At 41.4% G+C, this 23,045-nt stretch overlaps 1 protein-coding gene across 1 annotated transcript in view; it reads left to right on the forward strand.

Annotated features, from left to right (window-relative positions):
- Window positions 1-22,830, forward strand: part of adgra3 (adhesion G protein-coupled receptor A3) — a 32,610-nt gene extending 9,780 nt beyond the window's left edge. The window contains exons 2-19 of the mRNA XM_023421120.2: window positions 1,115-1,186; window positions 7,615-7,686; window positions 12,846-12,917; window positions 13,005-13,076; window positions 13,321-13,481; window positions 14,126-14,339; window positions 14,596-14,760; window positions 15,364-15,565; window positions 15,748-15,897; window positions 16,461-16,619; window positions 16,715-16,882; window positions 17,086-17,293; window positions 17,527-17,735; window positions 18,111-18,235; window positions 18,564-18,687; window positions 19,280-19,425; window positions 20,173-20,268; window positions 20,992-22,830. Coding sequence (XP_023276888.1) covers window positions 1,115-1,186; window positions 7,615-7,686; window positions 12,846-12,917; window positions 13,005-13,076; window positions 13,321-13,481; window positions 14,126-14,339; window positions 14,596-14,760; window positions 15,364-15,565; window positions 15,748-15,897; window positions 16,461-16,619; window positions 16,715-16,882; window positions 17,086-17,293; window positions 17,527-17,735; window positions 18,111-18,235; window positions 18,564-18,687; window positions 19,280-19,425; window positions 20,173-20,268; window positions 20,992-22,438 — 3,862 coding nt within the window. The 3' untranslated portion in view covers window positions 22,439-22,830. The remainder of the gene's footprint in view (window positions 1-1,114; window positions 1,187-7,614; window positions 7,687-12,845; window positions 12,918-13,004; window positions 13,077-13,320; window positions 13,482-14,125; window positions 14,340-14,595; window positions 14,761-15,363; window positions 15,566-15,747; window positions 15,898-16,460; window positions 16,620-16,714; window positions 16,883-17,085; window positions 17,294-17,526; window positions 17,736-18,110; window positions 18,236-18,563; window positions 18,688-19,279; window positions 19,426-20,172; window positions 20,269-20,991) is intronic.
- Window positions 22,831-23,045: the final 215 nt, after the last annotated feature.

Consider the following 23,045-nt stretch of genomic DNA (forward strand, 5'->3'; position numbering starts at 1 on the left):
GTTTATGAAAAGAAGTAACGGTTTTCTCATAATTTGCAGTTGTTTGAAGCCATGTAGAAGCCAAATTCTGGGCAGATTTTCACATTGCCATGGCAACGGCAGCTCCTGACCTGTGTGCGTGCGTGCGTGCGCCTAGCAACCAGATAACCAACTCTCCAAGCTCTGCTAGCTTAACATTAGCCGCACGTTAAGTCTTAAATTACATTTAGTTAGGTCTTAAATATGTAAGTCCATTTACTGCTTCCTTCGTTGCTTTTTTTTTTTGTTTTGTTAAAAGAGTGAATGAAGTTGTGACGGTCTACGCTGAGACAGAGGAGAGGAGAAGCTACTAGCCCTCTCTCGCTGTCACTTCTAGTCGCGTTGTTCTCCTCCCCAGTAATGTTAAATTTAGCACCGAAAAAAACATAATAGTGGTAATTTAAATAGCGTTTCATGGGATTTATTAACCTTCAGGGGTCCCTCTGTCCTTTTTTGGACATTTTCTTCACTTTTCTTTTTTGATTTGCTGATCATTTTGGCTGTGTTACAGCTGAAGGTATGGATTTCTGCAAGAAAGTGTCTTTTTTGACATATTTTTAAAATCTAATGTCAGTTACTGTTACAGGTCTATTATACACTGGTAACACATTTTGTACCCTCTGGGGTTCCTCGCGTCCAAAAAAGGACATGCAAAGAAAATGCTATAAAATCATCATATATCAATATTTTTTTCTGCTTTTTTTTGCATACATCTCTTAAACCACTTCAGTTCTGCTCAAACCTATCAAATGTTTATTAGTTTTCAGGATTTTAACCCTTTAAATGCCCCTTTGGAAGACATATTGCCTCTTGTTTTATTAAAAAAAACAACACAGAATATGAGATATTTCCCACATAATACATGATGGAGGGATGTGACATTGTTTTATATCAGAGTCTTTTATATCAAGAGATTTCTCAAAACCAGAATATGATCAGGGTGACTTTTGAACACTGGAAATAAATCATGTACTCATCCCGGCAGTAGCCCCCGTGGCACTCAAAATTTCCCAGGAATTTTCTAGTTGACTTTAAAATTCAGTGGCCGATTTTTTTTTCTTTTGCTTCACGTTTATACATATTTTTCTTTCCACAGAATTTTAAACAACAATAAGATTCAAGAACTCAGAAATGGATCCTTCTTTGGATTGTCTACGCTGGAAAAATTGTAAGTATTATTATTTCCTTGAGCATAAATGTATCAATGTTTACAGTCATGCATAAACTTTCTCTCTGAACTTGATGTTTGGATTAAAATTCACACCCTAATAAAAAAAAAAAAAAAAAAAAAATCTGATCTTTAAGAAGTCATCTTTGCCATCTTGGAAAGCAGCTATTTAGGTTGTATGAATCCATGAAAAATCACCAATGGGCTTTATGCTACAGTCAAATACGTTCACCATATTTCACGTTATATCCCTCAGTGCATTAGCATGATCCATCCATCACTCCACAAGTGAAGCTTTGGCTTGTGGAGCAGGAGGTTTGTAAAACATACTTTGGCCTCATGCCAGTGGAACATCCAGGTCATAGAAAATGAGAAGGCATCCACACAGCACTTACCCTCAGTCAAGTATATCAGTCCATAGTGGAAGACTGGAGATGGTACTAGAAAAGGCTAATTATAGGTATAACCCCCAGGGTTGGTTGGTTGGTGTCTGCCTGGTGACATACTCTGAACATACAGTTGCTTGGGTATTCTGGGGATGGAGCCCACTTTTTTCACAGGGAGTGACACATAGACAACCTGGTTGCTTCTCAAGAGTTTACTAATGCTAGTATTTAACAAAGTCTGGAAAGTCTCTGCAATCTGTCAGAAGAAACTGTGGCAGAGAATTTAGATGATGGGGAAATAAGTTGTACAGAGTGAAGACATTTATTGGTGCGTGTGGGTATGTTCTCTGGGGTTCCTTAATCAATGGAGAGATGTTGATCATGCTTTTGACTCTGCCTTTGGAGATGAGATTGTCATCACCCGTGTTTCCTTCCTGCAGAGAGTTCAAGAAAATGGCTGTGGGCCTGCACATATGGGCCATGGGTGATTTATCACTCTGGAATGGCTTCATGCAGATAAAATAACCAGACCATTAATGGCCGTGCTTTTACCCAAGGCTACAATAACACATGACTGCATTGATATGGAATTCTAAGGGCATGTTTCCCTGTCATTCTTCTCGGTCTGGTTAAAAAGACCAGAAATTGAGACCGTGTATGAGGCCATAATGGCTACATTTAGCCTTGTGGTATTAGTTCAGCAGAAATTAGGCTTAAATATTGATCATTGATCGCAGATCCCCATTTAATTTATTCATCACACACAATACTTTTTGCTAGAATAATATATATTTTAACAAGCTTCTCCTTACTTTTCTCTCTGGCATTTTTAGTCAATTTTGACATGCAGCATTGCTAGACTGATAAACATGATAAATACAGCATGTGACTCTACTGCTGTCAGTCCCCTTGGTCCCTGCTAACTTCTTTCAAACTTTGATTTTGTACACTACTGTGATAAAGTGCCTGCAGTATTTCCCCCTCTTTTTACTCTGTTTTCATAATTTGTTGTAAAAAATTCTCCTGCATGACTCCCACATTGACAGGACTAGATAGGGCTAGATTGTTTATAGACTTGCAGGAAAATTCCCTGTGGGCTCGGATGTTAGTTTTTAGAGCTCGGGCCTACAGGATAAAAAAGAGGCTGTGTGCTGAATGCATTAAAAAAGCTTTGATCTTTCTCCACCAAGAAAGCCTTAAAGGCACTTATGTGCCTTGTCTCTGAATGGCCAGTTGATTTGGCTGTAAACTCTGTTCTGCTTGTCGTTGCATCAATCCAGAGGCAAGTTTACCTCCAAAAGCAGCTCCCATTGTGCCTCACACAGACCCCACCTCACTCCCATCCACCCTTAACCAGTGAAGCGAGGTTGCTAGATGGCTTGCTTGCTTTTGTCATTGTAATGAGGCCAAGCCAAGGCCAGAGGTGTCAACAGTAAAATTCACACACACACACACACACACACACACACACACACACACACACACAAAAACACACACTGCATGTTAAAGCCTCTCCCTCTCTGAAATGTTCCTCTTCCCTCTGTCACACTCCCCTTCTTTTCTCCTCAAACTCTGGAAGAGGGAAAAAAAAACATGCTGCATGAGTCTGTTTGAATGCACGGGGGCTCTCCATCTTCAACCCCTCCTTCCCTTCACAGCTTTGCTTTCTTTTTCTTTGTCCACAAAGAAGCCCCCCCCCTTATTTGGGCTGCCTATATGCAGTCGTGAAGACTGAGACAGCAGCTGGCTGTGAGTGCCAGAAAAGGGTAGAGAATCGATTACGCCTATCTGGCACTCTGCGTGAAATTGCAAAGTAACTGTGGAGACCGCTGTGTTTTGTTGGGGCAAAAGGTGTCCCTGCTTGGAAATAAGCCACACAGAATCCCCATTATCACTCTCCTCATAGAAATAGGAGCCAAGCTAGGCGACCGTCAACATGCTAATTCCTTGCTAAATCCGCTGCTGTGGAGGAATGCTTATTGTGGCAAACGCAGCAAGGATAACGGCTCTAGTGTGTGGTGTTTTCTGAAGAAGTGATTGTTGTCTATTCACGAATGGCACAATACTTGTGGAAGTAAGGTGTGTAAGCAAGTTACACATAAATATAAAGCTAGTATGAAATGGACATCACTATAGCGCTCTTAGTCCATGTTTGAAAGGAGGACACTGTTGACAAGGCTCTAATTTGCTTAACCAGTGGGATTAAAGGGAGATTATGTAACTTTAAAAAAAACAAAAAAAAAAAAAACACACAATCTTCTTTTTACAAATGAGAAGTTGAAATCATAAGCAATAAAATGCACCCTCACTCATTTCAATACACTCAGTAATTTTGCTGCTATAGCCCTACTTGGTCTTGTATGACCTCAAACTTGTGGCAACTAACATTGGCTAAATTTGGCAAGCTTTCCTATATATTATAATATAATATAATGTATATAAATGTGGTAGTTGGTGAGTTAGTTCTGTCTTTGTCCTGACAAATGCCAAATAATTACTTTAAAGGATCTCAGTAAATTAAGGGAATTTTAAAGTGTTATTTTCCTGTAATTGCCTCCTGTTGCATCCAAAAGTTACATAATCGCACTTGGAGTTCAGAATATCATTTTTATGGGTTTTCAGGGGCATAATTTCTATTAACACAAAGCCATCCATCGTTCTGGTCATCTGGAGGCTTGTTTAACATTACCAGTTGCTCAGTTTCTCCTTTCTCAGTTTCTCCTTTATGGGAATGTCAAGTCTCTCATGCCAGGAACTTCCATATATATATATATATATATATATAAATAAAAACCTTCCATCAGAAAATGATGCCAAACTTGGGAGGAGGACTCGAATAAAATGTTATTCCATGTCACATGTTTTTTAATTTTAACGTGAACAACACCTTTGGAAGGCAGTATGTGTGCCCCTAAAAATGGCAGCAGCTGCAAAACCGCCCTTCGGTGTGGCGCCAGTTCAAGAACAGCTCTGGAACAGACTTGGAAATATTCAGCCAGCTATTTCAATTTGAGCATGCTGAGAAAACCTGGCATTTTTCTCTGCAAATAGATTTAAAAGGTGCCAGGTCATGTGTTGTCAGTGGTCTTTGGATTCTGAAGAGCAGTTAGGGATGGTTAAGCATGGACTGCTTCTCTCTGACTCCCCATATTTTATTCACAAGTGGTTTTGTTGTCAGTAGTAGTGGAGTGGAAGTTCTGGACACTTTTTCATGTTTAACAATGCAACTGATATCTGATCTATGAAGACCACCAGCAGATTCTTTTAAAATGAAAGATTCTGTTAACATCCTTGTTAAAACTGAAACTTAAAAACAAAAGTTTATTTTCTTTTATTCATTATTCATTATATATTAATTATTTTGCTTTAACATTTTTAATTCATTATAAATGTAATTCTCATGTTTGGTGAACACAAATGAGACCGATAATGTGTCATCAGAACAAATAGCAGCATTGTTCACTGTTTTTTAAAGGTGTAATGTGTAAGATCGTGCTACTTGTTCCACATCCATAGGGGTTAGCATTTCACCTCTTCGCCCTTGTCCATTTAATCATGTTGTTGTTGTTTTCCCCATGTTCCTTATACTTTATTATTTAGATTTGCATTTATTGTTGATTAAAATTGTTGATAGCACTGAAACAAATTATGAGTACATGTAATACAAACGGTATGTTTTTATTTACCTTTAAAAATATGAAGGCAAGGGGATACTGCATGACACATGGTTGTCAGGCTATAGCAACATGAGGAAGGGACGATGACATCATCACAAAGGCAGAATCAGAAAATATGGTTTATTGCCAGGTAGGATTTTACTTACAAGATATTTGGCTTGGTGTTTGGTGCAGTATACCATAAAGATTTGGTTAAGGTGTTACTGTAATGTGGTTGTTGATGGTTGATGAGGCCAGATGCAGAAGAAAAGGCAGGTGCTGGTCCATCACTGGCGAGGACTGGACTGGAATTCTGGTCCTGACACAAACGTGACAGGACAATTAGTTTAGATCATACAAGTTCTTTGAATTCAAACATGTAAGGTCTGTTGTGTGTGTGTATAATAAATAGTAAGGATAGATATGAATATGCTAAAATAAAAAAGGAAAGTGGATCCTGAACCTGCTGGTTCTGGATCAAACAGTCTGTTTGTCTTACTTGTAAAAGAAAATTTACAGACACATTTAGTTGGACAACAGTCGCAGGAACAAGCAAAATTCTACTACATCACTAAAACGTCTGTCAACATCATCAAGCATACATTTTTGCCACTTGAAATGATTGTTGTTACGGTTTGTCATTTGCACTAATGATCGCTATAGACCAACATTAGATGTTACTCACCAGACCAAAAGAAAAGTTGCGAGCTCGACATCAAACCGCATTTCTTTACTCGGAGCTGTCTCCAGCGGTGGAAAAACTGACAGGATTTACTCGTGTTTTCTTCTTCTCTTTGCCGTTGAACGTGGTTTCTTGTCTGAGCGGTTCTTTGGGAAGGAGATCACTTTCTAGGCACTTCAGCCATCTCTGCATTTCTATGATGCTAGTCGGCTTTTGTTTTTTTAGCCGGGAACTGTGGTGTAACTTTAGGCTCTGGAGGAATCTTCTTCGTTGGACTGAGGGCAGACTAGACGCTACACTGACTCACACATAGTTTCATAAAGTGGTATTACAACACGATGCAGCTAGTTGGTTAGCATGCTCATTTTAGTAGATGTCTCTTAAATACAATAGGTGGAGGTCTTGGTCATGACACCATCACTGTGGCTCCTTCACATACTATTTGATGGTGTTAGTTCATTTTTTGAACATTTTAAACAAAAATTCTGTCCAGATCTTACACATTACACCTTTACAGCTAGTTCTGTGGCTTGCACATCTGACCAGGGAGTCAAACGGTGGTGGAGAGCTTTTCTCTTGACTCATCAGTTCACTCATGCTGAACTTGGACACAGGAGAGGGCAGCTTATTGTGTTTGTGTCCTGCTTTACTTCAACTGTAACAACTGCATCTCCAAGCAAAGTATACACTGAAATAAATTAGTTTTAGCAGAAACAAGCAAATTAGTAGACTCAACATGTTTGTGTACCCAATACACACTCTAAAACCGGCTCTCACTGGTTGTGAGGGTCAAGGCAGGATAAGTCCTGCCTTCTCATTTTTCTCTCACCACTCCTGCACTAGCTCTTCTAGCTAACATCAAAAGCTTTAACAAGCAATAGATTTTTTTGTCTATGACTTATCTGTGGCCACCTACCCTCCTTCAGATGACAGCTCCTTGACATCAAACGGTCAGAGTTACCCAGAGGCCTTTTGTGTGGGTTCAGGTGGCGACTGGAAAGCTGCCTGAGCCTCCACTGTAATGAGTGACTAGGCAGTGGCAGCGCAGGTGAGCACTGTAGGAATTCTGTGACCGCAAGCCTTTGAACCTGAAGGGAGGAGTGTGCATGTGCGTGCACACACGCACACTAGAGAGCTCTTTTAAGGGTCAGGTTGTCAGTGACAGCAGCTGTGTAGTAATGATGGGTGGATGGAGGTCTGGATGTTTTCATTGGACAAAAAAATTATGTGCAAGATACACCCTGTGTAGTAACCATAATATTATGGGTGTCTTTGCATTTGTATCATTATGTTACAGATGCCAAGGCAAGTCCCTCCTTGCCATTTTCACTTGTTTGCCATGTTGATGTTTGCATACTGAAATTGGGATTTCAGAAGATGACAGCCCAATTTGCTTATATTTTACAAGCATTACCGTCTAATTGTTAGTTATAAGCTCAGCAGAGAAAACTGGTTGAGGCCATAATCTCAATCTATTCAAATACATAATAAACCGGAATCACATTCTGTTATTGCTTTTTGCCAGCAAATACTGAAACAATGCTGATCATATGCCCAGGGGCAATGATGTGAAGTGCAAGAAAAGCCACTTTTGCTGAAAAGAATTACTTAAATGATTAATTGATGAGCAAAATTGTTGCAGTTTCATTATTTTATTGCTGTTTGAATTGTTTATATGATCTACAATATTTTTTTTCTCCACAGGGACCTGCGGAGTAACATGATCAGTCGCATTGAACCAGGCGCTTTCCTTGGATTGCCAACACTAAAAAAACTGTGAGTAGTGTTGGAACTTGTGCCACTTCACTGTCTCTTTAATGTGGTTCCTGCGTGTGTGTGCATACTCTACACTCTCAAATTTAGCTCCTCTGGGATTTCACTAAGGTGATTTTTTTTATTATTATTGCAACCAAAAGATCTAAATTCCAGTGTTTTTAGTTTGGAGGACTCTCTTTAATTTAATTTGCCATGTGAGAATATTTTTTTTTATGAAAACTGTGACTGAAGAAATGCCATTTGTTCAGTGTGTCTTCTGTTAGACTCGTGATTGTCATTTTGAAAAGTTGTTAAAGCCATTTTTTGTTGGTATTTTAAAGTGGTAGAACTGTTGTGTGGTCGTTCAACAGCTTTTAAGAATTCCATAGTTCAACAGTGAGTGTAGCGTCTGGGCTGTGATTTAATGTGCTGTTTTGATTGCATATATTTTTTAGCATATAGTTTAAAGCAGCTCTTGTTTTTTATCTATGCAATGCGCTGTGCGCAACTTTGTAGATCTAGATTGTATCCAGTGTCCATAAGGGAGCATGGTCAAGCAGCAGTCTATTTCTACTGCCTTGTTTTGTCTGGCCTTCCGCCAGAAACCACTGCAGACACCATGAGGCCTTATATACTTTCACACGCTCTGAAAAAAACTGTGTGAAGAGGGGGATATGTAAACTTGTGTGTGTGTGTGTGTGTGGGGGGGGGGGGGGGGGGGGGTATCCATGAATATCATCTGAGGATAATTTTGATTTGCAGAAAATACATAAAGCTAGAGTCCATCTGGGATATGTGGTGTGTGAGTGTGGGAGGTCAGAGACTGTGTGCTTAAGTGTACAGTGGAGTGTTTCCCTTTGTGTATGTGCGTGCGCACATGAGAGAGAGAGAGAGCAAGAACACAGCATGAATTGGAATCATCCGACAGTGCCCAGTCGCTGCCAACACAAACTTGAGCTTGGCTGCTGCTGTGGAGCAGCAAGAGCGAGACAGGAAGGCAGTCAGCTCTTTGGCTCAGACCCGGCCTCATTCCCCACCCCCCGCTCCTCGATGCATATTCATGCCACACGCAGATGGATCCATGCCTGCCTATATGTCCTCTGCATATTAAAATTTCACCCCACACACAAGCTATTCACAAAGGCTTTCCGTATCACTACACAGTGATCTGTAACTTCTCGTGGTAATAATGCTTGTTCCAGAGCACAGTTTGGTTTTGCCTCAGGGTAACAAAGTTTAATTGGCCCCACCGCCCATCTCAGTTAATTTCAAAGGGTAGTTGTCACTCACTCGACTGTGAAAGGGAGGGAGCACAGAATGGAGAAGACGAGCAAAGGAGACTATGAGGTAGTGCTGGACCCTGGGAATGTAAACACAGAAGCCCTTCATCAAGCGCTGGCATCTGCAGCAACACATCCACCCAATTTTTTTTTTCAGTTTTTCGGAAAATGGGAGTGGATTACGTAAAAAGAGACTCACCAGTTTGTTTTTTTATCTCACATTTATCTGGCATATATTTTGCACATGCTTCTCAACCTTGTCCTTATCTTTGACTCTACTCTGGTCAGACTCATTTACCTCCCTCTTCAGTATTAGTGTCCTTCTCTTTTCAAGACATGCCATTTGAACCTGTTCATCTTACTTGTTTTGTCACAGAGCAGTGACAGGGGCATTTAAAGAAGTGGCTCCAGAAGTTTGGCCAATATGGGTTCTACACATCAGACATCAGTCTTGTTGAATTAAACAGCTTTTGCATCAACATATCTTAGGGCTAGTTGCATCCGAGAGGTTAGAAGTAACTTTGCAATTCAGATTTCTCTCCCAGTCTTGACCAGCTGTTGATCATCTACATACAGAACAAACAAAAATACTTAAATCTCAAGGAATTTCTTAAATTTCCTCTATTTGGATGCAAATGCCACTTGATCCAAAATATTTACATCACATGTAAATATTATGGACACATCATCACATCATGGCTTCCAAAAAGCTCTGTCTACACTGGATAACAAAGAGGCCATGTCCTGAGTTTTATTCGTTAGTACTGGACAAGCACCAGAGACAGTAAATCCTACATTTCCCAAAATGCAGCTTGGATAGCATCTTTATTGCTTCCTAAATTCCCACTTCTGCCAAACCATCCCCTATTTTTAATGCGGGTCTACATCTTGTGCAATGCTCTCTGAAATTTTAAGTGTCTGGTTCAAACTGCAGTAACCCTGATGACATCACAATGACCTCATCAGTTATATTTGTAGACATGAGAAAGCTCTGTCCAGAGACATAGAAGACATTTTGCAACTGTTTTCACAGGCTGAGACGTACTTGTAATGACAAGTGCCGTATATTGTTTTCAAATATTTCAATTGACAAGAGCATTTTGAAAATGATGTTTATATATTTGTGTGCTGAAATGTCAATATCAATTTAAACCAGGTCTTTAGATAAGACGACTAGCATAAAAAGATCCCTCCATTTGCACTTTTATAACAGGATGAACATCTGATCTAGAAGTAGTCACTTGGTCCCAGTTTTCTGGGTTTCTTTATTGGGACACTCCACTATTGGTTACACCTTCAGTGGAAAGACAAGTGTTTCCCTTACCTCACTTTACACAGTTCATATACACACCGTTTCCACACAGTTCGAGATGTACTAATACATTCAATCACCCCGCCCTCTTTACTCTGCATTCCACCAACAGCTGAACCGTCCCTGCTCGGGCCTAATCACATTGGGTTATTTTTGCTCCTAGTATCATCCACGACAACTGAAGCACTGCAGTGAAGCCGGCCTCTGTGCTGTTAATTTGCTACATGCCTGCAGCTCAAAGTCGTGTTTGAGATAAGTCTTGACGTATATTAGTTGACTAGAAAAACAGATAGAAAATAGAGACTTGAGTCCAAAGCCATATAACAAAAATGTTGTAAATTTTGAAAGATGAACATAGTATACATAGTAACATAGTAAAAGTGAGTGAAAGTAATAGCAGTATCTTAAGTCCCTGGATGTAGCTGTAACTCTAGCATTTGAATCAAGGCGATAAAGTGAGATGAAAGTGTGCCTTTCGCAAGGGGAGCCCCCTCCCTCAATCCCCTCACTTTTCCTGTGTTATCCTTCCCTTGACACACAATGCTCGCAAAAATTGGCAAGCCTGCAAAAGGCGGCTTTTTCTCCTCTTCCAAGTGGAACTAATAACCTCACACAGTAAATTCCCCAGCTGGTACCTTAAGGACCAACTCCAATAATTACATAAATGCTCGGATGTTAGCATATGCCTGACAATGATTTTCCAGGTATCACTTTGTGTCAGTATCGCATTCCTCGAGCACCCCGGGATACAGTTTAGCTGGTGGTTTGAGGTAAAGATCTGTCTCTTCTCCCAGGCTCTTGTTTCTTTTTGTGGCAATTTTCAGTGATTGGATCATTCACTGTTACAGTAGCTGTCAAGGTGCTCTGCCTTTGAACTGTGGAGTCACTATGACTGGTTGCTTTAAATGTTATCAATCTGGGAATTTAAAATATGTTCTGTTACCATATTCATTTTAGTTTGCTGGATAAAAATTGTGTTTTACAATTATAAATCTTTTTTTTTTTTTTTTAGATCAGATCAAATGACTACAGGTAACATGAAAGGAATAAATTGTAGTGTCAACCCCATAGACGATTATCATCTGTCCCCATAACTCTATGGATTGTTTTAGGGTCTTTGGTTTTATTTCTCTCATCTTTGCTGTTTTGGTTCACCCTCATTGCTCTAATCAATCTTGTTTCCAGCTGCAGCAGGCAGCTGTTTAGAGGGAAAAAGCTCTGATAAACCCACCGTTCATGACCTGTCCAGCACAAAACAGCAGACAGACAAAGTTAACGATGATCCGGTAGAACATTTAGCAGCTAGAGAGGCAGATATTTCCTTCAGGAGTTGGTGGAGACCAAAACAAAGATGAAAGGAGAGAGAATATTGAACTCAGCATATCAGATATTCTCACCGGCCTGTCAGAAACACAACTCCAACTGAATGCCAATATTGCTCCATGTCTGCTGGGTGTGTAAGTGGACAACTGCTCATTTTCCACAACAACTTTATAAGGTTATAGCATGTCAATGTTGTGCTTCCAGATTGATCGGCTGCCCTGAAGTGTAAAAAACAAAAGTTTTATTCTGCTTTAAAAAACTAAAATCACTCTGATAAAAAGTTATTTAACAAAATAACTGCCTTAATGTTTTGTACATTTCTCTGCAAATAAAGGGTGGAAGGAGATAAAAGAATTGAGAGATTTGAGATATTTTACTGTTTTTTTTAAACAAACTTATTACTGGGTTCAACATGAAACCAGCTATTGAAACACCCTTTTGGTTTTTGGTCATTAAAATAGAGCAGTGTCTGCATCTCATTTGGTTTAACTGAGCTGCTTGTGGATTGTTACATTTGAATGGTATTTATAGGTCAAAAGTGGGGACTATGAAACATTTTACAATTTTAAATAAAAGAACAAATTTATCGTGGGGCCAAAACTTTTCTGCTTGTGGGCCTCGTATCAGAGGATGCTGGACTAAAGTTAACATAGAGCTTCCAGTGAATGTTCCCTCTTTGTAGACATTTCATTGCATGTTTGCACACTGGGCATAATTCACAGAGGAAATATCGTCCTTTCCATGTGAGGTCCTTTTGCAAGGCGTCAGGAGTCTCAGACACTTCTATCTGATGTTTGCCAGAGACATCATGTCAGGTCACATCCAGAGGAGAAACACACACTTTTGACGTGTTTGACGTTAATCATAGGTGATTAATCACCTCCCAGAGTGTTATTCTGCCTTTGATGTGTAGGTTCCCCTCGAGGCCCACACAGACATGATCTAAAATCACCTTGGAAATTGTAAACCCGTCAGCTGAATATTTGGGCTCCTTGCCTCAACCTGCTTCTGTTAAACTTGGCTTTTAAAAAAAAAAAAAAGAACCTTAGCAACAGCAAAAGCTATTAACTCAACTTAAACATTTTTCCATTTACCCATTTTTCTTTTAATATGATCAGTTTTTCCATGGCTTATCTTAACATCTCAACATTTCCTGCCTTAATGTGGCTCACTAATTGTTGGTATTTTAGACATTAGAGCTGTTATGTTGTGTTATTTCTTAAATGTGGAAGAAATAAATCAGAAACCTTTTTTTTGTGTTTCAGAGACTTGTCCAACAACAGCATTGGCTGTCTGAACATAGACATCTTCAAGGGCCTCACCAGTCTGATCAGACTGTAAGTCATTAGTATTTTAATGAATCATTTCTTTGTAACAGGTTGATAATTGATAGTAATTGTTTGTCATAATTTATTTTTTTTCAGAAACCTTTCAGGGAACATGTTCTCTTCATTGGCTCAGGGGACCTTTGACAGTTTGGTGTCTCTGAAGTCACTGTAAGTATGATAAGGAGCCACTTTATTGCTGTGTACTAAAATCACATGCAGGCCTCAGTGTGATTGTGACATCTGCATATTTAGCATGCACCCATAATGCAATTAAAACTGTGTTTAAGTCATAAAATATGAGAGAATAATTAGGCTTTTCCCTCAGGCAGATAGCTGTTTGTCACTTAACTAGGTAATTGTCACTTAAACCCCCCGTGTCTGTGTGTGTGTGCGTGTTTCTATACATTCACAGGGAGTTTCAGACACCTTACCTGCTGTGTGACTGCAACCTTCTGTGGCTGCTGCGTTGGATCAGAGAGAGGAACATTGCAGTTAAGAACACCAAGTGCGCCTACCCCCAGTCTCTTCAGGGTCAGCTCATAACCCCCATCAGGCCGGAGCTCCTCACCTGTGGTAGGGACACACACACACACACACACACACACACACACACAGACATGAACTACACAGAAACATAAATAAGCTCATATACATACATAGACTCACCACAGCTCAAAGATATCACCCTGAAAAAGAATCATTCATCATTTCAGTGACACTATCTGATGTGTCTTCTGTCCAGTCTCCTTTTAAAAGGTTGAAATAAGTCATGGCGAGTAGTTACACAGATTGCAGTGTCAAAATGTTGCACTGTCTCTTTAATTTCTCTGTTTTGGTATCAGTTAGGCTGGTGTCTGGGGACCAGGGGCTTGTGCAATGACATGACTGATAAGACAAGGGCTGCCCAGGCCACTGCTGCCTTTGTTTGTACTTGCTCATGTCTTATCAGTTTGGCACTCAACACAGTGAGGAATTATGAAATACACTGCATAGATCTAGCAAGAGCCAGTGGCCTGACATGAATGGCAAATAGCACTTAAGGATTCAAGACATTGTTTTAGCTTCACTGTGTGTCCAAAAAGGGCCACGTCTGAAACAAAATGGCATTGTATCCAGAATAAATGGTGCTGAAAATGATTTGTGACAAATATGAACCAAATCATAATTTTTTCTTTGAAAAATGACTGACTGGCCTGAATTATGTCTGGTGTCCTCAGATGCTCCTCTTGAGCTGCCCTCCTTCCAGCTGACTCCGTCCCAGCGCCAGGTCGTCTTTCAGGGGGACAGCCTGCCGTTCCAGTGTCAGGCCTCCTTTGTGGCCGAGGACATGCAGGTGCTGTGGTACCAGAACGGCCGCATGGTCAAGCCCGACGCTGCCCAGGGTATTTTCATCGAGAAGCGCATGGTGCAGAACTGCTCCCTGATTGCCAGGTAAGACAATATTTATGTTAGTCTTAGTGTAATCAGTGGCATTACATGGGGAAATTGAAAGAGTTGTGTCTTTGCAGTTCAGTTTATCTTCAGAAGACAATCTCCCTTATTATGTTACTGACACTACATCATATAACATTATCAGCATTTTATTTTCCGTTTTAATTTCCAACTTTTTCTGTTCACCATAAGACTGGAAGTTGTGTAAAAAATATCTGAAGTTCCACTGATTTTTTAAACATTTTTTCCCCATCAGTGCGTTGACCATCTCGAACATCCAGCCTGGTTTTACTGGGAACTGGGAGTGCCGGATCTGGACGAGCAGGGGCAACACCACCAGGACTGTGCACATTGTGGTGTTGGAGAGTTCTGCCAAGTACTGCGCACCTGAACGCATTTCCAACAACAAGGGAGAGTTCAGGTCAGTGTAAGCATATGTAACCAGTCACAGAGCTACGCAATTAACACTAAGAATTGAGGTAACCCTCTCTGATGTAAAAGACAGAATTTTACATTATATTTAATGTTGACGTCCTCATTACAGTTCTTTATGTAATTAACGAAATTTACCCGGGCTACCCACAGTTGCAGTATTTCACATTGTTACAATTTGTACAGATAGCTGGTTTTCTTTGGCTTAAAATAGATTATTGAACAAAGGCTTATTTATAAATGATATGGGTTTTTAATTTGTTCATTTGACCTTTTTAATTTTCCAAATTGAATACATACACTTATGTATAGATACATTCTCACAAAGTGACTATGTAAGGATGAACCAGTATATTAAAAGCATTACATGTACAGGAAATGTTTCCTTGCTGTCATGTCAAGCACTGTGGCCCCCCCTTGTGGTTAAACATATAAATGACTTCATGGCCTTAGCTATGCTTAATACATTACTGTGTTGCTAGTGATATTAAAAACGTTATAGCTTACATGACACAAACTTAGGAGAAAATTGCTTGACCTGGTTAATCAAGAATTGAAACAGCAGGGACTGATTTGACTTGGCTCTTTCCAGGTGGCCACGCACCCTGGCAGGGATCAGAGCCTACCTCCCGTGCAACAGACTGCCATCAAGCGCGGGCACCTACTCGGGGAGTTCAGCTGAAGAACAGCGGGCGTGGCGCTACTGTGACCGAGAGGGGCTGTGGGCGGAGGATGACTACTCCCGCTGCCAGTTCCAGAAAGATGTCACTAGATTTCTCTATGTCATCAACCAGGTCTGTATGTGGTTGGTCAGCGTGTCATTTTCTGACCTGGGACTTTGTTTTGCCTTGCCTTTTCAGTCAGTCCTTCACTTCAGCTTACACCCTTACCTTGTTCTCTTCTTTGAACAGAGAAGCTGTCCTTAATGAATAACTGATATTCAAGCCTAACTTTTCTCTATATCTTCCTGCTGTAGATGCCTCTGAATGAGAGCAATGTGGTTCCCAGGGCTCGACGTCTCCTGGTCTACACAATTGATGCTGCCAACTTCTCTGACAAGATGGACATCATCTTTGTGGCGGAGATGATTGAGAAGTTTGGCAAGTTTGTTGAGAAGTTTAAAGATGTAAGTACTGCAGTAAAAATCAGAAGGAAGTTACAGAACAAGCCCACATCGACAGCAGATTGTGACGCATTCATTTGGCGTATTACCCTGTCCAAGGACAAACAGATTAATACTCAACAGCTGTTTGTTGACATGTGGTTTAATGAGAAAGGATGTCTTGTCATGACTTTCGGCACAGCTGTAGGCCAACACATTCAAACAAAGAAAAAAGAGTTCCTAGCATGTTGTACGTGCTGTGGGCAAGAAGCCCTCGGATTACAAAGCATATTAAAGGCTAGCCAGGCGACTTCAAGCTTGAAATGTGTTTCCAATAGTCATTTAAGTACAACAAGAGCCATGTCAAGCATCCCCCTCAAGCATGTGTTTAGTGCTGCTTGATAAAAACAAGATGCTGGCGGAACACGTTCACATTTCTTATGTTTCCACTCAAGTTATTTGTGTCAGATTGAGCTGCTGCTAAATCAGTGTTTGTTTGTTTGTTGTGTTTTTTTTTTTTTTTTTAATGTATTTTGCATATATATATGTGTGTGTGTATTCACTCGTGCCACTCTGTTGTCTCCCAGCTAGGTGAGGTGATGGTGAGCATGGCCAGCAACTTGATGCTGGCTGACGAGAGGGTGCTGTGGATGGCTCAGCGGGAAGCCATGGCCTGCTCCCGCATCATCGCCTGCCTCCAGAAGATTGCCGTCTACCGCCTGGCAACAGCACAAGCTTTCTCCCTGGTTAGTCCTGTCAACAATATTCTGTCATGTTGCACTTTAACATTTTGTTTTATGAGGACTTATGTCATCATTCACTGTTCTTGTCGTCCTTCCAGACGTCCCCCAATATTGCACTGGAGGCCCACACTGTCAGGGCCAATGACTGGAACGGCATGACCTGCATGTTGTTCCAGAGGCCCAGCCCCGAGCGGACACCCAGCCAGGACCGCCAGCTCACCTTCAAATGCAACACCACCAGCTCCTTCTCCAGCATCCTTCACAAGGTCAGCTCCTGCCAAAGATAATTACAATTTGTCAGCACTGCCATTAGTGGGAGGTTTGGTGTGGGGTTTGGGTTTGACTGCATCATGTAAGCACATAAAATAAAATCCTCAAATGCTTAACATAATCAAAACAACTCTGAAAATAAACTGAACATATAAAATGAAATGTTTGTTTCACTTCATGGTATGTCTTGTCCCTGTAGAGCACCTTTGTGGAGGCTTCCCTGCAGCTTCCTCAGTCTCTCTTTACCCAGGCTGCAGTCCCTGGGCAGGCAGAGGACACAGTCTACAAGCTCCACCTACTGGGCTTTCGCAATGGCAAGTTTTTCCCCTCCACTGGCAACTCCTCCCAACTGGCTGATGGAGGGAAGAGAAGGAGTGTGGCTACACCCGTCATCATGGCCAAGATAGGTGAGTCATAATGTTTTGGTATAGTCATAAATGTTTAATATGGGATTTTTATTTTTTTTTAATGAGAGAGTAGAAATCTGAAAATATTCTGACGCATAAAGCAACCGAAACTTGACAGCATGAGAAGAACCAAATAGCCATACAGCTTAACTAGGATACATTATCACACAAGAAAATGAAAACTTTAAAGCAGCTGTCTATTCTGATACCAATGTATCTGTGTTGTGGATCAGACGGCATATCCCTGCATGTCTTGCGGACCCCCGTCAACATCACCCTGCGGCGGTTTGCCCGCGGCTCAGACGCTGTGTCTGCCTGCTGGAACCTCAGCTTGGTGGGAGGTCAGGGAGGATGGCAGAGCGACGGCTGCCGCATCCTGGGCCATCATGACAACTTCACCACCATATCCTGCAACTCGCTCGGCAACTATGGCCTGCTCATGGTAGGACTTTTGATTGGACCATTCCTCCTCGTGATCATCGTTTTCATTGGGATGTTTGAGTGGCAAAGGAGCAGTTACGATGGCCTATTGTATGAATTTAACTTATAATAACAATATAATAATAATACTTTTTTTTATTATTTAAATCACTTAAAGGATTTTTTTTTTTTTTTAAATCCACTGCCATCTTCATTCACGCAACCCCCCAGTGGCCATTAAACTATACTAAAACTATTAAACTATAAAAGTGTTAGATACTTTGCATCTGGCACTTTGTAGTTGTCTGTAATCATTATCATTCATGGGTTTTGACATATATTGATGTGACATGATAATATTAAATAACCTGTGGACCTCGCATCATCTGTCTTGCAGGACCTCAGCAGTATTGAGTATTTTTCTCCCGGTATCCAGCCCCTGCACCCAGTCATCTACGCCACTACTATTATACTCCTCCTCTCTCTGCTCACCATTATTGTTAGCTACATCTACCATCACAGGTAAGAGCTTTAACCTACTGTTGTTATGTCATTTATGTTTTTCTGTTTATTCATATTCACTTATACAGCAGGATTTTTAATTTCTGCTTACAGTCTCTCTCTTCACTCCTTGCTTATTTCTAATTATTAATGTAAATAGCAAAAATAATTTAGTTGTTTAGAATGGAAACATACATTCTAAACAAACATATAATTGAAATAGTAATAAAAGAATAACTGATGATATTAGTATAAAGATGTTTTTTGGATTATGTATTGATATTATGAAAATTATGATAATGTAGAAGTATGCTAATTCTGCCATGTATTGTATGTCCATTACTTCCAGGTCTGTCCGTGTGAGCCGCAAGTTTTGGCACATGTTGGTCAACCTCTGCTTCCACATCTCCCTCACCTGCGGGGTCTTTGTAGGTGGCATCAATCAGATACGCTATGCAAGCGTCTGCCAAGCAGTGAGTACACACCACCCGCACTCCTCCAGCACTCCAGCTGTGTCTGCTTTCCCCCCTCCAAACTTAATCGTCAGCAGTCAAAAATGAACAAGTGCTTCGGATGTTTTCAAGGGAAAAAAGTTGAAAAAGTTGCCTTTGGCAAAGTTCACTCCACTCATAAAACTGGAGGAAAAACAGTAAAAGATACACAGAAAGATACAGTAGATCATTTCCATGGCTTGAGGCAATCCTACACCTCCCCTCATGGTGTGTGGTGTACTGAGACACATTCATTTTTCATTGCACAAAATACCTGGATGAAAAATTTTTGCAGAGAACTTTTTGTTTATTTATTTAATCCCCTCTGGCATAAAGCAATATCTCATAAGGTGATTTTTCACCTCAGGCTGATGATGACATACTCAGCTGAAAATTGCTGAAGGATCATAATGCCATTTAAAAGAACTCCTATCTACTGCATTCCAACATTTTTATTTTTACTGGTGAAACCATAAAACACAACAGGAGCATTTAATCATTCTTACGAAGGAGACTGATTGCATTTCATTTGCTTTAGTAAATGTCGCCCATATAATGGTGCAATCTCTTCTAGGTGGGTATCTTGCTGCACTATTCTACTCTGGCTACAGCTCTGTGGGTGGGCGTGACTGCACGCAACATCTACAAACAGGTGACACGCAAGGCCAAGCGCTATGAGGAGCTGGACGAGCCTCCACCACCACCGCGGCCTATGCTGAGGTATGACATCAACACTCTTACAGAACAACAGGGAAGTCGGTCCTTTAATAAACAAATTATTTAAGGACGGGGGTTTTTTTTGAGTTGGCACCTGCAACTGGTGTTGTGAGGTAAACATTTCTAAAAACTCTCAACTTTGCTGCTCAGTCATCATGTAATATATCAGTAAACTGCATGTAGTGCTCTCATGTTAGCCAGCTCTGTCTGTATGTGACACACTGCCAAAGGAATTAGATCTAATGTTAATTACAGCTTTTTCAGTGTTCACTTGCTACTGTATCTATTTCATACCTCATTTAAGTGAACAAACTCAACACAAGAATTGAACTTGTACTATAATTTAAATGTTAAATGTGTTTGTTTCTTTTGTAGGTTAGTTAAATCAAAGCAGTCTGACTTGAATGTATGTACTTCTTATCATGTCCCACCATTTGTAATGCCAGTATACAGTAGACTACACAGTAGAGTCTCACTGTTCTCAAAAAGAGATGCCTTTGACATAATCAGGAAGTGTGAGATCAATTTTCTAAATATAGTGGCACCTTTATTTATATTTATTAGTAAGTAAGACAGAGCAGCAGCATTTGTAATGTTATGAGTGGCCATGTGTGTTGGTGAAACAGCCACATGGTGTCAGTGTTAGGGCCTGAAATACCATTGGACATCTGTGTCCAGTTCGTGCCCACTTGTCATCCTGCAAAACAGAGGGACTAAAGCAGAATCACCTGTCTGTGCTTTCTCCGAAAGGTTTTACTTAATCGGTGGAGGGATACCCATCATTGTCTGTGGGATCACTGCAGCAGCTAACATCAAAAACTACGGAAGCCGGACCAATGCGCCATAGTAAGTCGTCCCTGTTTAGAAAGCAATTGAAGCTCCTGTTCTTCACTTTGTGCTCATGGAAATGCTGTCTCATTTTAACAGGACAATAGCATTTAGTAAGGAGGCATCCGAGCCCATGAGATCTTTTACATTCTGTCCTCAGGAGGAATTGGCTTAGTGATCGACTGGCCAGACTGTGTTACTTTAGTAAATAATGGATATTTTTATGAGGGTAGGAAAAGTTTATTCCCTGAAGTTCTGATTATGGAGGCCTATTAATGGTATGTGCATCCAAGCAACAAGCAACTGCTGCCAGTTTAGAGCAAGCTCCTCCACCCCCCTCTCTACAGTGGCAGCTGTTTAGATTGTGCAATGTGGCTGACTAATTGAGAAATCTGGACCCGTATCTGTCTCAAGTCTTTGGAGTTTAATTAATTTCTTGCAAGCAAGACGAATCCAGCCTGTGTTATTAAATGTAATGGGACAGTTACTGTAAAAACTAGACGCTTAGGTTTTTCAGAGTAATTTCAAGTTTGTGAAGTAAAATAACGATAGTGACAGATTAAGATGAGTAGAAGAAGTATTGCTTTAATGAGCATTGTTGGCATTTTGACTGTTTTGAGACGGTATATAATTCCAAGCTATTAGTAAACGATGATAATGATAAAGAATCTTAAAGGGCACATCTGTTGTCTTACTGTATGTGAAATGTTTGATCGGTCTTGTCTATCTATATCTTTCTAGTTGCTGGATGGCATGGGAGCCCAGCATTGGAGCTTTTTATGGCCCAGTAGGATTCATCATTTTTGTGGACTTCATGTACTTCCTCAGCATCCTCCTCCAGTTGCGCCGCCACCCTGAGCGCCGTTATGAGCTCAAGGAGCCGACCGAAGAGCAGCAGCATCTGGCTTCAGCCAACGCGGAGGCTGGGCCAGATGGTCCCCGCAGCCACTGCCATCCCCTCACTCTCCAGCTCCAGCCTCACGAGGCATCGTCCTCCATAATGTCTGCTCCCCATGCCGTATCCCTGTCGGCTCTGGAGAATGAGCACACCTTTTCTGCCCAGCTGATGGGTGCAGCAGGGGCATTAGGGTTGTATGCAGCCCTCTGGGTGTTCGGCGCCATGTCTGTATCGCAGGACCACCCCTATGACTTGGCTTTTACCTGCTTGTTCGGGGTGGCTGCACTGGCACTGGGGGCATTCATGGTGGCACATCACTGTGTCAACAGACAGGACATGAGGCGCTATTGGTCCCAGGCTTGTTGCTCTGGGAGGCGAGCCTACTCTGCACAGGAGGACGTCCTTCTGCCTCAGCCAGACGTGGCAGTAACATCCACAGCAGGATCTGCTAATAAGGCAGATGGGGAGTCAACAAAGTGTGGCCACAGCAGTGCAGACTCTTCCTATACAAATAAGAGTGCCCCAAGCATGCGCAACTCCACCCATGGCAGCAAGCTGACCAATCTTCACGCAGAAGCAGCTCAGTGCAAGTCTGCCTCAGCACCGGCAACAGCCAACGGTGCAGCCGTTTTAGACAACAGCCTCACTGAGCATTCACTAGACAATGAAATTAAAATGCATGTAGCACCAGTCGAGGTGCAGTTCCGCCCAATGAACAACATCACCAATCCAACAGCTGCCACTAACGGACACGCGAGCAGGCATCACAAAAACAGAGCACGAGCACACAGAGCAAGTCGTCTGACTGTATTGCGAGAGTACGCCTACGACGTGCCAACCAGCGTGGAAGGCAGCGTGCAGGGTGCCCCCCACAGGCGGCACCACCATTATGACGTAGCGGCACGCAATAGCCGTCGGGCAGCCTACATGGCCTACAGGGAGCGCCATCAAAGCCAGCTGCAGCAGGACAGCAGTGACAGTGCGAGCCTGCCACGCCGCTCCCGCTACTCAGAAAAAGCGGGCAGCGGCACCTTGGGGAACGGGACAGTGGTGACTGTAGAGGCCGAACAGGTTGCTGCTACTGCGGCGTCAAGCTCGGGTAAAGACTCTGGTCCTGTAAAGCAGCCCAGCAGCACAGAACTAGAAAGCCAGCCCAAGTCATATGGGCTCAACCTTGACACTCAAAATGGTGGCACACTTAAAGAAAACGGGCAAGCAGTGCCTTTAATCAGCACAGAGAGTGCAGCCAGTGTAAAGACCGGCTTGTGGAAACATGAAACTACTGTGTAGCGACGGTTTCCGTCCCAAAGACTGCATAGTTATATGCTCTTGTCTTTAAACTGTGAAATGTCTTTTTTTGTTGTTGTTTTTCGATTGTACATTTCTTTCTTGGAAAAAGAGTCCTTTGAAAATAATTATTGGAAAAAAAAAACTAGCCACATTTTTGCCACTGAATTGTTTTTGTAGATATGTTTTTGTAAATGGTCTATTTTTATAACTTTTAATCCAACTCCTTATTCCATTCGAGAGTTCTGTAAATGAAACTGCATGGTCTGAGCTGTGGCCCTGTGCATACCCTTACCTTGGGGCTTTTTTTTTTTTTTTCCATTTTCTAGTTTGTCCCAACAATAATAAAACAAAAGTTCCATTTACCTAATTAAAAGTTTTTATTCTTGTGATAATACCCACAGTCTCCTCTTTTGGGTCTCTGCAGCCAGTGCAAAGGTGAGTCAGAGCTGTTGTGTTTCCAAGAATTATTCTTGCTGACAATGTATGACAAGCTGGTAATTGGTTTTTTCAATGACCTTCAGGTGGCCCCGGGTTCCTTTCTCCACTGCAGAGCAGCACTTTAATTGCAACTGACTCTGGCTTTGGGCTCTGTAGGTGTTTTCTCCCT

This window comes from Seriola lalandi, unplaced genomic scaffold (assembly GCF_002814215.2).
Source record: "Seriola lalandi dorsalis isolate HSWRI2012SDOR001 ecotype SW California unplaced genomic scaffold, Sedor1 jcf7180002054663, whole genome shotgun sequence".
In the NCBI taxonomy this organism is placed as follows: domain Eukaryota; kingdom Metazoa; phylum Chordata; class Actinopteri; order Carangiformes; family Carangidae; genus Seriola; species Seriola lalandi.